The sequence below is a fragment of the Candoia aspera genome, chromosome 5 (genome assembly GCF_035149785.1).
Source record: "Candoia aspera isolate rCanAsp1 chromosome 5, rCanAsp1.hap2, whole genome shotgun sequence".
Taxonomy (NCBI): domain Eukaryota; kingdom Metazoa; phylum Chordata; class Lepidosauria; order Squamata; family Boidae; genus Candoia; species Candoia aspera.
In genome coordinates this window covers 10,781,020-10,797,552 of record NC_086157.1, presented here as the reverse complement: position 1 = coordinate 10,797,552, position 16,533 = coordinate 10,781,020, and the positions used below count along the sequence as shown (strand labels likewise).

The following is a 16,533-nucleotide window of genomic DNA, read 5'->3' as shown; positions in this document are numbered from 1 at the left end:
AAAACACTAAATCAAATCTCCATCAAGGCTATTTCAGTTTACAGTGGATTAATTTTTGAATGACTTCAACAGACCTAGAATGAAAAAATAAACTTTTTCAAAGCTACTCACATGTAAACTATCATTAGAGCTTGATCTGTTCAGTATAATATTGATAACTAACACATTTTACCTATGGCACAAGTAGTAAAAAAACACAAGTACCTGAAAAGCAGAATCAATAAGGATAGCAGAAAGCGATTTCGTTGAATTATGTATAGCAAGATAACACAACAAAATGGCAGATGTTGAACACTATCTGCAGTGCATATACAAAAGGAATGTTGCCATAGTGTATTTCAAGATCTAAAGCTCAAAACAACGGAACGCAGCAGAGTAAAACCTACAGCTGGTCTTTCTTTTACAAGAAATGTATTTAGAGGTATATTGTATTGTGCAATAACAAATTATGTCTTGACCATACAATAGAAAAAGGAGAAATTGGAGCTATCAGCGGCATCGTATCATTTGGTGCATCAATCTTGCTGATCAGCCTCCTCTAATGCTCATAAGGCTAATCAAACAGAGAAATCTTAAATGGAATAAAAACATTAACAGGACAGCAAGCGATATTTTTTAAAAAGTCTGAGTCGCTCCTTGCTGAAAATACAGCAGAAATACAAATGCCACATTCATTTCACTTTGCAAAGGGTTATTTGTTAACAGATTGCATCAGTTCATCAGGTCAATCAGAAATTGCATCCCAGATCCCTGATGAGTTTAATGTAAAAGTTCCATATTTTCCATGCAGTTCTATGGCTGGACTATTAGAGCCAGTCTGGTGTTGGGGTGAAGGTGCTAGCCTAGAAACCAGGAGTCTGTGAGTTCCACCTTAGGCATGAAAGCCAGCTGGGTGGCCTTGGGCCAGTCCCTCTCTCTCAGTCCAAGAGCCAAGCAGGTGTGGTAGGAGAGTTCTAGCCCCACCTTAGGCATGAAAGCGGGCTCAGTGGCCTTGGGCCAGTCCCTCCCTCTCAGCCCAACCCGCTTCACAAGGTTGTTGTTGTGGGGAAAATAGGAGGAGGAAGGAGCATTAGGTATATTCACCGTTGAGTTTGCACACACACACACACACACACACACGATGGGATAAAATCATCATCATGATCATCTATTAACACGGAGGCACCAAAACACATGTAGTCTATAATAACACCTTACAGGTACTGAGTTTAATGAATATGTGGTTTGCAAAATTATAGTAAGGACTGTACATTTTGTCTCTTGAGTTATCCTAACTTTTCTCAAGGGTAAGCAAACAGCTTAATAGCATTTAAATGAAAACAATGAAGAACATTTTCTTCTGGTACCTTAAATGCTAGCAAATACATTCTGGCATAAGCATTCATGAGATTCAGAAATCCAGACATTTAAAAGATTCTAAGAAATTATTCTGCTTTTCAGAAATACTGCATTTTAACAATTTAAGTAATTTAGAGCAATGAATACATTTGAATTCATACTTTCAGCCCAGTGGTTCTCATTATACTCTGGATGAACCTTTAAGAGGTAGCCTAATACAAACACTGAAAATGAAGATTAGCTGTGATTATTATTAGCTTCGTAATCAAGATGTTGCAGGCAATACTTACCATTATTGCAGCTCTCTGATTTTTCATCTGTCTGGCTCTCTAGGAAGAACAATAAAGCAAGAGTGAGGACTTTTTGAGCTTCGTTGTTATTAGCACTATTATAGCTTGGTTTTGCCTTACAGACCGTAGCTACATTTAATCTAAGCCTGTACTACATTAGGGCTGCCAGCTAATCATGTCTCAGTAGGGAAATTCAGTATATTCTTAGGGCAGAAATTCGATTTCCCATCTTTCTGGAACCAATCCCATGTCCCTGAAAGTCTATCATGATTCTCTTCCTGTACTGTTAATGGCTATGGTGGAATGGGCAACCAGTTTGCCCAAAATGTTGATATCAGATTAGGGGGTGGGATGAGAAGAAAGGGTTGGTGACATAAAAATGGCTGGAAAAAGAAAAGTAAGGGGGTTTCAGCACAAAAAAGGAAAAGAAGCAAGGCTGCAAAGAGTTTTAATGACGTATTTAGAAACTGAGGATAATGGCTGGGAATATTAACAAACCTCAAGCTATAAAGTACAGGGAAAGAGCTGAAAAACAAATGGAGTGGTAAATCTGTTTCTACACATTTTGCAATGTGCAGCGATTTTTAAAAAAAATTTGGGAACATTTAATCATCTGCACCCAATGTCATCTGCTTTATAAAGTTATTTCCTTTCAGTGATTATCAGGCCTTGGTTACCCAAACCCCTTTTCTGCAAATCCTTAAGCAACACAGCCTCCTTAAATTCACAGGTATGGCTGCATGCCATGAATGCTCATCCATGGTTATCTGAAATATGAAAATGAAATCAACTCACTTTCTGGGGTCTCATGACCCACTGAGCCACAATCAAGTCAAACAGCCTGACTTCGCAAGCTACGTGAAAATGCGGTTGGCTACCATTATTGGTAGAATAAGTAGTGGCTTTCTTTACACACGCCTCTCTGATGTAAGGGAATTAATTATCAAAAACATGATTGGCACTGATTAGATGAAACCATCAAGAGATGCACATCTTTGTAATAAATGACAACACTTTTTCCCAATGAAAAGTGCAATTTTGGCAGTATTTAAAGTCCACTTCTATGGCTAAGCATGCCTTTCAATATTGCAAGATGAAAACAGGCGAACATTCATGGAGGAGGACCCACGCCAGCCAAGGATGGAAGCGAGGGCCCCGAAGATGGGTTCACAGCCCAGTCAAACACAAGGTCTGGACCAGAAAGAGAAGCCCCTATAAGTTCACCCAAGACAGATAGCTCAACTTGTATCTTCCAAATAAGATTACTCGTATCTGCAGCAAGCTACTATGCCATTATAAAACTGAGGAATGCATGTCCTAGACTTTCCTAACAAGACAGCACTCAGCTCCAGGCTGAACTAATCTACCACAAAGATTTTGGAAGCATAGCCCTCCATATCCACAGCAGAGTTCAAGCGTGGCAAGTCAGGCGAGGGGGAAACAGCATGTCTGTATGCCACTATTCATATTTACAAGCAGTGGGTAAATGTCAACTCATTACAGTGAAAAAGGAGAAGAAACGACACATGTAAAATATTACATTTGTCAGCGTATGAGATGATCCCTGACTGAGGCTTGCAGAGCGAACTATGACATGTTTGCCCAAAGCATAAATCTGCTGAACTCCCTGGAACATCTAAGGATGCCTCGGCTTCTTCCTGAGCTCAGGCCCGAAACGAGTCCATCTATTTCAATGAGTCTTACAAAGAACAAGCTGGGGCAACTGGAACGGAGGGGCCATTCAGGCGGAACAACTTCACTCTTAACCCTGGATGAGCCCTTTCTATAGGAAGTTGAGCACATGGCTGTAATAACTTGCCTCTATTATTCCTCTTTCTCTCTTTTGTTTTAGAACCACTGCTCAGAGAACATTTTATATTTCCCCTTTTGTATTCCAAAAAGTCAGTTGAATGACCACATAATTAACGGTTGTCTGGCTGTGTCTGGGATTAAGAATTGAGCCACAGCGTTAGCCATCTTCCTCCAAATCACCACAAGGAGCAGGCCTAGGTCTTCTTCTCCTCCTTCATTTCTGTTTCTCTACCTTTTTGCCCCAGATTGGTCAGAAGCGTACTCTAGATAACGCTTGGCCTTCATACTGGCACAGTCCTAAGTTACCCAAGAAAAATGCTTGCTGTCTTGGGGGTCTGCCTTTTGTCATGCGGTCAGTAGAGAATAGCCAAACATAAAAATGCGACACAAGAAGAACAGGTAAGGATAGGGTGCAAGTTCTCAATTATGTTTGGTCCAACGTATTTTCTATCACAGCTTCTTAGACTCCAAGAAAAGCATTCTAGAACATATTGCTAAAGCAAAAAGCCACGCGTGCAAGAACAAGGAAGAACACAACAGCCGTATCTTTTGCCTCTCAGCTTCAAGGTGTCATGGTTCCTCTTTCAATGTTCCTGTGAACATCGTAACTAGTTCCCATGCCATGCTGGTGTTGACACGTGTTACTGTTTGGGAGGAGGCTGCTCTTGTTTTTTGTATCAGGCACTGATGTAGACACTTCGGAATGTCTATCTGGGTTATCTTGCCTGTTCAAGGACACTTTCCCAAAGACCAGCAGGAACCATTAGGAACACCTGCAGGCTGCGGGGAGTGGACTCTTTCTGACTCTGTGGGGTGGGATTGGAACTGTTTAAGCTTTAATTGTTTGAAAGGCCTGCGCTTTTGCCATTCTCAGCTTTGCTCTTGAACTTGCATACTATCCAGTAATAAATCAGATATCCATAAGCTTCTTGTGTGAGTCTGGTTGGAAACTTGGGTAGGCGTTCATCACACAAGGTTTCATTGCCAAAAATGTTTGAAGTAGGATGATCAATTATTTTAATCAACATAATGGATTTGATATATTGTTATCCTTGAACAAGTCTTTGGGGGTTGGTCAGCCTATTCAATGAAGAAATCTGCCTTCTCCAACCTAGTAGTATCCAGCTGGGACTGCAGTTTGGAGCCACTGGCCATGCTGATTTAATTACAACAATGGGAGATACATTCCCACTACATCTGGAATCAGGAAGGCTGAAATAGAACAATAAAGGTCTGCATTTATTTAAAAGGAGAACATGATTACTTTCCAAAGAATATAACTTTAAAATTGGAGGCTTATTGCTGGATTTGCAGATCTCATTTTCTCTACTATTGTTACTATTGGTATATATTATATAATATATATTATAACATACCTTCTTCCACATATTTGTGTGTATAAAAAAGGGAATACAAGAGACCCACTCAGATAGGCCTATAAACAGAAGGTCTATCCTGGAAGATTTCATATCATGCAGTATATGGAAAGATATTAAGACAGAAACTTCTAAGATGACTCAACAAGAGGTAGTTCTCAAAATGCAAAGTGGTTAACAAGTCTGCTAACTGGATAAGGTAATGGCATTCAAATGGAAAATTAAAGATGTGAGAAGAGTATCAACCTAGGATTAGCCTAGCCTTGTCATACACCATAAAAAAGTGGGTGAAAACTGTAATAGTTCAGGGCCATCACACAGAAGAAGGCACAATGCAAGGTGGGGTCCTCGTAACAGTATGTGGGAAAGACCTTGAGAGATGAATGCTGACTGGGGAATGGTCAGCTAAGAGAGGGCACAGCTTGCAGCTTGATAGTGGGCAGGGTAAGAGGCTCAGAAGGGATCCTCCCTAGCTTCTCAGGCTGTAAAGGAGACAGTGGGAGATTTGTACTTTCAGACTTACAAGATTCTATTAATGCAGCCTTACAATAAAATAGAATTAGGTTATCTGGACGTGTGTCCTGTCTGGTCTACCTGGGAAGGCTGACAGTTCTGGCCTCAGGTCTTCTGGAACTCCAACCAAGCTTCGCCAGCTAGACTTTGAATTGGTGAGGGGTGTGTGAGTAAAGACTTTAGTTCAGAAGGTGAACTATAAAAGCTATAAACCTGCATTTGTTTCAAAGACTCTTGAGTTTCTGGATAAATAAGAACAAGTAGGACGGGGTGTTACAAGATTTTCTTTAAGTCCTTTCATGTGACACATTTTGAGTACCGCTTCTCCAACAATTAGCTGTACCCATCAATTCCTTCCTGAACAGTTCCATGGCTGTCTTAGTCAGTTTTGATAAATGACGCATGATTTGCTTTTAAGTACTAAAGAGGACCACTGTCTTGTGAAAGAAAATGTCTTAATGGTTGTTCCATATCTTTAACAAGTTACCTTATGTTCACATTCTTGTGGAAGCAATTACCTTTACAGACACTTCTGAATCCTTATCTTGCTTATCCTTGTAAGGTCACTGCGATCATGTCAACGTCAACATTTACAAACAGAATGCTGAAATCAGAGCATGCCTCAACCACAAGCACATCCATAGCCAAACAATAAAATGAACCAGGTCACTTAGCTCAGTATCAAGAATTATGCCAGCTCTCTTTTACTTCTTCATATGGAAATAGAAGAACACAGGCTGTGACATTTTTGCTATCAGCTGGAAGTTCTTCTGTGGTAGAGTTTTAAAACTGGAGCCCAGGACAGGCTTAAGGGATGAGACCGCAAAGGAAGATTTGGCCAGATCAGCTCCATTATAGGCTCCTACCGTTAGAATTCCTCTGGAAGTCAGATCAGCAGTAGATGTAGAAAAGACAGAAGAAACCACTTATTTATGCAAAGCACAACTGAATTATGTATAAAAATTCTTCTCATCAGAATTTGTGGTGATGATCACATCTTAGTACAGCTTTTTAAAAACGGATTAGATAAATTAGTGGAGCGTATAACCATCAGGAAGGAATTTTCGTCTATCTTAAACGGCATTTTCTTTCATCAAAACACAGGATCAGATTGTATGCAAATTATTACTGACTTTCCTAAACTGGAATCAGGTACCCTTAACTGCAGTACTCCAGAAGCAAGCCCTTACCATTCTACTTGCCAACTACAACACATGCAATTCGGGGGGAAAAAGAGGATACCAGTATAATAAAAGCCCTGCATCACAACGAGTGGTAAAATATTCTAAGCAAAACTAAAATGGTAAGCATCAGAGAGTTCTTTTCACGGATACTGAAGAGATAGTAGGAAGACCAACACTGTAAGTAAATGACTGTGTTCCCATGATATGTGTAACGGCATCAAGAAGTGGTTAGTGTATTGTAGAAACGTCAAAAAGGGATTGGTTAACCCATACTAGCTCCAAATGGGTTAGACTTAGCTCAGAACAAACCCAGTCTTGTTTAGAGTTGATTTATTTTAAACTACTACTACCCCTCTCCTAAACCTAGCATAAAAACTCTTTATTGATGGATCAACTCTCCTTTCTTATCTCTGTAATTTGGACCAAATCCTGGCTGGGGAATCCTAGGAGTTGAAGTCCACACGTCTTAAAGTTGCCAAGCTTGAGAAACACTGCCCTAGAGAGATGTTGTGAAGACCGTGGGCAGGCTAGTGTTCACCTCACTACACGCACACATACCTGCTGAAACATGAAAGGATGCAAAGGGGGCAGAAACAGATGGAGGCATATGACAACTTCCGAAATTTCTGCGTTTCACCCTCATCCTATTTGCATGGCTGTGGATTATTTCCCCCGCTCTCTGGAGGAAAAGATAAATATGGCAGAAACAGGAGCCACCTCCAACCATTTCTGCAGCTGCTGGGAGGGCTGGGGAAAAAACAGCCTGTGGATGAGGGATTAAATCATCTCGAATTGTGTGCTGCCAGCACACAAAGGTGAGCCAACCGACAGGGGAGAGAGGGTGGCTGCAGAGCTGGTGGATGGGAAGAACGCCAATAAACAAACAAGCAGATAAATCACATTTAAATACATAGGCTTCATTTGCACAGTAGGGAAGTGATGTGAGCCTGGGTAGAGGGTTCAAAGGTTGTGGCTATGTTATTTTTAAACATATAGTAGGTGTATATTTTTCCCGAAAATTTCAATCTCGTTGCTAATACAGCAGGAAAGCACTGAATCTGGTCTGCAGAGGAAATATGGATGCATAAGGATGCCTAACAGACCACTGATTGGGCTAGTCCATGATGAATTTTTCTAAGAGTCTTTTCCCACACAGCTAAACTACCATTAACCAAACCATGGCTTGCAAACCGTGGGAAGAGTTGGGCTCAGGAAACTGCCCAGGGATGGGTGGGGAAGGATGGAGTGGGGAATTTCTGGAAACAGGCAGAATTGGTCCTCTTATTCAGGAGTCACAGGAAAACTGGAAGCCAGTCACGTTGATGGGGTTAATCTTTATGTTTATTTTTATACTCCTTTTTCTGCAATTATCACATTTAAAAGAGATTTGTTTTTTGAGTATGTGCCATCGAGTCATTGTCAGCTCTTAGCGACCACACAGATAGTTTCATGGCAAATTAAAAAAAAAAGTCCTTAAGAATCATGCTTGTAGAAAGAACCATTTCCATAATAAAGACAAATTCCTACTTATTATTAGAATGGTCAACCCTGGTGTAAAACAGCAGCACCAGGTCACAAAACACATTCATTTATCCAGACTAGCCACAGAATTCAGCAAGAAGAAATAAAATTACATGCAATGCCAGGGGAATCAATACACAATTACACAGAGGAGGGCTGTGTAAGTCCATCCATGATAAAATTATTTAGGATGGAAGTCTATGGTTAACAAATATAAGATAGATCTGTCTTTTTTTACCCTGCAATTACAATGTGATTTGTGTGGAATGGAGTTAGGAAAAACGTCCCTGTACAAGGGACTTCTGGAGAGAGACTAAGATATCTCCCTCCCTTCTGGTGTGGATGTCTCCAGTCTATAGAAACTGCATCTTGGTATCAGATTTCCTCCTGGGTTCATGATCCACAAAAGGCAAATGAATTTGCATTCCCACTCTTTCATTTCAATGGCTTTACAAGCACTTCTTCAACTGCAGATTTCCAAGAAAGAAACCAGAGATCAGTAAATGTCAAATGCATGATTTACCAGGAACTCTTATTCTGCATGGGCTAATACGTTTTATTTAAAAAGTGGTGAACTATAGCTCCATCAGATGCATGGAATGGCTAGCTCAGTGTTTCTCAACCTTGACAACTTTAAGATATATGGATTTCAACTCCTAGAATTCCCCAGCCAGCATGCTGGCTGGGGAATTCTGGGAATTGAAGTCCACATATCTTAAAGTTGCCAAGGTTGAGAAACATTGGGCTAGACTGATGTAGGATTTAAACTGGGGTGAGGCAGAGAGGAAGGGAGGAGAAGATAGGTTGGTTATGCAGATGCAGGTTACATTTGTGACAGGGTACAAGTACTTTATCAATTAGAATGTAATGTGTTAAAAATCCATTGTGTTTGTTGAGAACTTTTGAGATCACCTGAAACCTTTTGATGTATATGGGTTCAGCCATCTCTCGCTCAATTGTGCTGTTATGGATTTGTTTTTCCAAAATGGTCACTCTTCAGTCTATAACAGAATGTCCTGGGAGGGTGAAATACTCTGATATTACTTTCTCTTGTTTTGAGTCCTGATGGCAAATATATCCACTAATTCTTTTGCGCAAAGTTTACTATATTTGTCCTATGTAAAATCCAGAGGGGCACTGCTGGAAGATAATGGCATATATCACTTGGGAAGAAGGGCAAGTGAAGGTGTCTCTAATCTTGTGGGATACAGTATATTTGTTGGGGCCCATGATGGTGCTGTTGGTGTAGATGTGGGGCAAAGTGGACATCTGCGTTTGTTACAGAGTCTAGTTCCCATGTTAGCCTCATTGTCCAGTTGTTTGTGAGAATCTGCTTCAGGTTGCCTCTATGCAAGTATGGTCCTACCATGCCGAGCCTGAGAAACTGCAGTGTCGTTGTCCAGCTTATCAATAATGCATTTGAGTGATTTGAGCTGTGAGCTCTAGATGATAACCAGTGGTGCTCTGGTTCTGTAGTCTGTCTTTTAGGAACTTTTCCTTGGAATCAACCTAGCAGTTCAACGCATTTAATTCCATCAGTTGAGCATCTCTGTCAAATGGGTGAGAACAAATGTGATTGTAATGCAGAGTCTACAGATCACCATGCATACCTCCATGCTTTTAGGTTCCACCCAGAACACACCACCATACCTGGCATCTATAGCCAGACTCCGTGCTGCTCTATAGGCCTTTTAATAACATTGGTTACTCAGAAAAGGTGCTCCTAGACTCCTCCTGATTTTTGGATACCACTGTAGAGGGCAGAGGGAATGGTCTTGAGGGAAAGGAAGAAAAGCTGCTATGAAGGCAAGAGTCAGATAAAGGAGGTTTGAGTCTGGAGCAAGGATGTAGCACGAACAAACATTTCTGGCAGGCCCTCCCTAGTTCTCACGAAGATAGAGGGAAGGAGAGGGGAAGCACATTCAGATTTGCAAGGTTCTGTCACTATTGATCTACATTACCTTGGTTTCCTAGTCTGGTCTGCCTTGAAGGGCTGACAACCATGGACTAACACAGTTTTCCTCCCACAAATTATTCTATGCAGTGTTTCTAAACCTTTGACTCTTCAACAGGGTTTGTGTATTGTTAAGCAGCTAAACATGTCAGTTTTATCGCAGGTTAAATGCCACTGTTCACCCGATTATAACTATGTATTTGAAAAAAATGCACTATTTGCTCAGGGTGTCTTGTTAATACCAAAATATATTCACAAGATGTAGAAATGGGGCAGTGTTAAAGGCAAAATAATGGGAAGCAAAAATTGCACTGTTGCATGGCAACTGGCGAAGTACATATGGTGATTTTCATAGAACAAAAACATAGTTTATATTTCATGCCTAAACAACAAAATAGCCTAGCAGAGATAATAACCGGATCTCCCTTTCACCAGCCGACTATCCAGTCTTTTTAAAAGAACTCCAGAAGACAATAGTGAAATATTAAAAATATTAAACTATTTCTTAGACTTAATCTTTTTATAACACTTTGCCTACTGAGAATCCTATCGCAAAGTATCATAGATTAAAACTGTTAAAATGTATTAAAAAAAAAATAATTAAACAATTGACAGCTCTGAAAGCTCTATTTCTGTTTTATTGACTATTCTAAAGCCTTTGACTGTGTGGACCATAACAAATTGTGGCAAGTTCTTAGCGGTATGGGGATACCAAGTCATCTTGTCTGCCTCCTGAAGAATCTGTATAACGACCATGTAGCAACAGTAAGAACAGACCACGGAACAACGGACTGGTTTAAGATTGGGAAAGGAGTACGGCAGGGCTGTATACTCTCACCCTACCTATTCAACTTGTACGCAGAACACATCACGCGACAAGCTGGGCTTGAGGAATCCAAGGCTGGAGTTAAAATTGCTGGAAGAAACATTAACAATCTCAGATATGCAGATGATACCACTTTGATGGCTGAAAGCGAAGAGGAACTGAGGAGCCTTATGATGAAGGTGAAAGAAGAAAGTGCAAAAGCTGGTTTGCAGCTAAACCTCAAAAAAACCAAGATTATGGCAACTGGCTTGATTGATAACTGGCAAATAGAGGGAGAAAATGTAGAAGCAGTGAAAGACTTTGTATTTCTAGGTGCGAAGATTACTGCAGATGCTGACTGCAGTCAGGAAATCAGAAGACGCTTAATCCTTGGGAGAAGAGCAATGACAAATCTCGATCAAATAGTTAAGAGCAGAGACATCACACTGACAACAAAGGCCCGCATAGTTAAAGCAATGGTGTTCCCCATAGTAACATATGGCTGCGAGAGCTGGACCATAAGGAAGGCTGAGAGAAGGAAGATAGATGCTTTTGAACTGTGGTGTTGGAGGAAAATTCTGAGAGTGCCTTGGACTGCAAGAAGATCAAACCAGTCCATCCTCCAGGAAATAAGGCCAGACTGCTCGCTTGAGGGAATGATATTAAAGGCAAAACTGAAATACTTTGGCCACATAATGAGAAGACAGGACAGCCTGGAGAAGATGTTGATGCTGGGGAGAGTGGAAGGCAAAAGGGGGAGGGGCTGACCAAGGGCAAGATGGATGGATGATGTTCTGGAGGTGACGGACTTGTCCCTGGGGGAGCTGGGGGTGGCGACGACTGACAGGAAGCTCTGGCGTGGGCTGGTCCATGAAGTCACGGGGAGTCGGAAGCGACTAAATGAATAAACAACAACAGCTCTGAAACATTGAAAATCCAAACACATACAGAGGAAGAAAGAGAAAAAAAATACGAAATTATTTATGGAAAAGACATCGTAAGAGCAGTGTGAAACTTGTAGGGCTAAAGCAACATGGGAGAACTCACAGCAATCCAACCCAACGTTCTCCTCCTCCCCACTAATTGAGTTACGTGAAGGATTAGTGGTAGGGAGATTTTGCTTCTTCACAAACTTGCCTATGAGCAGAATTGTACAACAGAGCTACTTTGAATGATGTTGTGATTTCATCTGAGAAAGCCTCCCCAGAGAAGGAAGACAAAACAGACAACTCCATACGTTTGGTGAGGATTTAGCGCAGAACCTGGTCTCCACTAGCCTGGGAAACACAGTATCTGCCAAGCATTCTGAACTAGACTCACCAGAGTGGTCTCTCAGCTTACGTGAACTCAGCTGAGTATTAGAGATGACAAGGTACCAAAGGACTTGCTTCGAAGGAGGAGAGCATTGGGAATATAAGCATCTACTCGAGAGCAGCTCAATAGACTGGGTTTTCTAGCCAAATTATGCTGGATGAACCTTAGCAAAGTTAAGGTTTTCAGTATAATATACTGGATAGCCTTAGACCAGACTTCATGAGCTCCAGCTGAGTAAGTGTGGGGGAAGCTACAGCCATTAGCATGCCACTTTCTGCTTAAGACTGACTCATGCCTAGAAGCAGTCTGGAATGCTGTGAGCCTTTAGGCTTTGATCCCTGTCAGATCTCCCTCTGGGCTGACTTAGCTACTTAGACCCCAACTTAGGCCTCACTTTTCACTCTCACGTTTGCCTTCTGGAGCTTCAACTAGGATTCAGACTAGCTGACTCTGACGTCAAGACAGCCTTACTGACAGTCCTTCTATACGTTTCCCTGGCTTTTGTGAGTACCCCTTTTCCCTTTTGTAACTTTCTAAAATCAGTGTTCTAATCACCCTTTTGTTGTTTATTCAATATATATATATATATATATATATATATATATATATATATATATATGTGTGTGTGTGTGTGTATGTATGTGTATATATATATATATATATATATTGAATAAACAACAAAAGGGTGATTAGAACACTGATTTTAGAAAGTTACAAACGGACTAAGGGTCCAGATGAATTTGAAATAAGATTTTGGAATCAATTATAAGAATCCTTTCCATGGGAAAATGCTGTTGTTTTGAATTCTCTAAAAAAAAACAACATGATAGGATGGGATTTTGAAGGTTGGATACTACAGGGAACCAGAAAAAACTACAGATTACAATTAAAGGAGAAGAACACTTAAATTTGACTTGCTAATACAGAATGGAGCAAAATACTTTAACATGGGACAATATTTTTAAACAATGGAACCAGAAGTTAATTTTAAGAGTGTCTGCCCTTATAGACAAACTGTGTTTAAAAGATGTCATGGAAGAGGAACACGTTTTAATGGACAAGACTGAGACTGCTCTGAAAGTGGATTTAAAAATGACAGGCTACAAGAATTATATGGAAAATATGCTACCCTGGATATACAAATGAAACCGGCTGATATTTTAATAATTAAAAGGGATATACAAATAACAAACCAAAAGAGTGACTTGGATAACTTTTCTATATAGGATTTACAAAAGAGACTTGTTAAAGCTTTGGAGAATTTTGTGAGAAGGGGCAAAGAAAAAATGAAAAGAAATCAAGTTCTAGGACATTATTTGAAGGGATTAAAGATCAAGACTGTTAAAAGTAAAAGGAAGGAATATAAAGTTGGTTTATCTGATCAAGGTTAAAATAGGTATGTTGTCGTCTCTGGTAACCCTCTAAAGCTTTCTGCCAAGCTTCATGAGAAAAACAGACTGTTCAGGTGAAAGCCACAGTGCTTTTTTTCTCACTGGAATTTCCCTAATGGTACGCATTGTTCCTGGCGGCTTTAGCATGAGGCTCATCCCTTTCCACCTAAAGGAGATGGTGTGGTATCACACAGGATTCTCCTGTTCTTAAAGTAAATTCCAACGCACCAAACAAGGCACCATTTTTGATCTGGCAAACATCTTGAATAAAAGGACAGATGCTTTCATGGCAGACATTTTGGCATTAGAAATACAGACCTAAATAGAACTGTGAAGAATCCAAGACTGTTAACAATTACAAACAGAAACAGTTGCTAGCACCAAAGTATTATATTATATTATATTATACTACAGCATAATCTGCTTTCAAAACCAAAAAATTCAGAGTTTTACATTTCAGGTAACTATTATTATCCAGCACAGGATGCCTGAAACCTGTCACAGAATCAAATTCACTTGAAGACACCAAAGTACATCTCAAAGTTTGGAAGCTGAACTTTGGCTCAGGAAGTATCTGTGGAAATGTTGACAATTCTGCAAGTTAACACTAGCAGCTATTCCATCCCACTTACCTCCAGAGCTCTCTGTAAAGACAGTTAATGTCTGTCCTCCCACATTCTGTAAAAGGAAGGGGTGGTCTCTGGGTGCACTGATGGAAGTTGGCTTTCCACCAATATCGTCAATATTTGCAAGATCTTCATTCAAAGTGAAAGATACCTAACAACCAGAAATACCATTAAATATTTATGACAAAGAGAAGGCTTGTTGATTGCTTGTAGGATTTGGAGGCGGGGGGGAGGGGGCTTTTTCTCTCTCACTCAGACTGGGAAAGGCCTCCACTAAGGACATGGATGACTGAAAACCCTTGTAATGCAGCACACCAATTCCCAGCTACTAGATCAGAAGCACTATCACTACTCTTTAGCTCAATTCTGAAGGCAGGCATTTAGAGATGCCTTCTAGGTCTGTGAAGGAAAAAGACTTCTGATGTAGATAATACTGGTCTAGAAGCACAACTGGGCCTCAGACATTTTATACCCTCTTCTTTTCAAAATATGGGCATGTCCTTATTGCACAAAAATATTGCACAAAAATTCCTCCCCTCCCCAATCCTTTTAATACTCTCAACAGGAGTGTTTTATTTAAGTGAGGTAAGTCTCAGGGATCTTTGCAAGGCATGGTCAAAAAAGACAAGATGGTAACCACAACGGTGCGACTGAGCTTCCACTCCTTTGTTCTGTGTGCCACAACACAAATTAAAAACAGGTGGGGCTTTGATCGCACCATGGTGGCCACCTTGACTTTTTTGACCATGCCCAGCAAATACCCCAGGTAAGTCTAATCAGTAGTTGGATCCCAGGCAGGAATGAACCACCTAGGCAAGCTTACAAGAGAAACCAAGAATTACAGGTAAGCTTTATTGAAGAAAATAAGCTATACCAAAAAAAAAAAAAAAATTAAAAAAAATTCAACAGCTACAGTGATTCAAGAACAAGCCTTATATACAGAAATATATGTCCAAACCTTCTTACATTTCTTTTTCCTTCCTGCCCTGCCTAACAGACTACTTGGCCCCTTCTTTAGGGCAGGATGGCTTGTCTCCCTATGCCCTTTGTTTCTGTAACAGTCTGATCCACAATCAAGTTGTTTTTCCCTGGTCAAGAACTAATTCTCACACAGTGCTGTTCAGAGATCTGGGTCTGAAGGGCAAATATTATTATTCGGCACATGCATGGCCAGGCATATAAGCACGGCATTACCATTCCAGGAAATTTTAGTTGCTTCCTTTAGCCTCCACCTTCCATAACTGTATCTGAATAAGAATATCAAATGTACTGATTCCCACCTTCAGAGGTCCTCTAGAAACAAAGAGATCAGTCTATCCGGGGGATTAGCATAGTTTCAAAGGCATAAATACGAAAAAGATATTCTTGGTTTTATTATTTACTTTTAGAGTTTGTACACTGTGAAGAAGAGGAGGAGGGGGGGTTATTTAAATATTGCACAGGTATTTCCCCATTATTATAATTTTTATTATTATTATAACAAACAACAATGAAAGCTGAACCAACTGACATTAATCTTTTGGAACAACCAGCAGCTGGAACACAAGCTGAGATAGAAGTGAGGATGGCACTGTCTACACCTGTGTTCCTCAATCTTGGCGACTTGAAGATGTGTGGACTTCAACTCCCAGAATTCCACACATCCTCAAGTTGCCAAGATTGAGAAAGACTGGTCTACACTTTCCTACAGCTGCTATTTTCTCACCTCACAATCCCAGTACTACACTGACCAATGGAGGAGAGCAATTGGACTAACAACAAGAGAGAAGTTGCTTGGGGTGTCTAGGATTTCCCCAGCATCTTAAGCCACTGGGTGAGATCATGCGTCACCACGGGATGAGGTATCATCAGTATGCTGACGATACCCAATTGTCCATCTCCGTCCCGGGTGAACTAAGTGATGCTGTGGATGTTCTTTCGTGGTGCCTGGAGAACGTGGGGGTCTGGATGGGGAACAGCAGGCTTCAGCTGAACCCTGGTAAGACGGAGTGGCTATGGGTGCAGGGCTCCTCTGTATCTGGGAATCTGCCACTGTTGGTCCTTGGTGGGGTCGCACTACCCCAGATGGACCCAGTGCGCAATCTGGGGGTCCTCCTGGACTCACGACTCCTGCTCAAGGAGCAGGTGGCAGTCATGGCTAGGAGGGCCTTTGCTCAACTTCGTGCTGTACACCAGTTGAACCCTTTCCTGGATTGGGAAACTCTTCTTTTGGTCACCTGCACCCTGGTCATCTCCTGTATTGACTACTGCAATGTGCTCTACATGGGGCTACCCTTGACAAGTATCTAGAAGCTGCAGCTGGTGCAGAATGTGGTGGCGCAGGAGCTATGGGTGCCTCAAGGGCTGTGCATATAACACCTCTACTGCATGAGCTGCGTTGGGTGCCGGTGTGCTTCCGGGTCCAGTTCA

General features: G+C 41.0%; 1 protein-coding gene across 1 annotated transcript in view; it reads right to left on the bottom strand.

Annotated features, from left to right (window-relative positions):
* GTF2F2 (general transcription factor IIF subunit 2) overlaps positions 1-16,533 on the bottom strand; it is an 86,535-nt gene that overhangs the window by 54,948 nt on the left and 15,054 nt on the right. Inside the window, exons 4-5 of the mRNA XM_063304579.1 lie at positions 14,131-14,275; positions 1,629-1,667 (exon numbers count right to left, since the gene is read on the bottom strand). Coding sequence (XP_063160649.1) covers positions 1,629-1,667; positions 14,131-14,275 — 184 coding nt within the window. The remainder of the gene's footprint in view (positions 1-1,628; positions 1,668-14,130; positions 14,276-16,533) is intronic.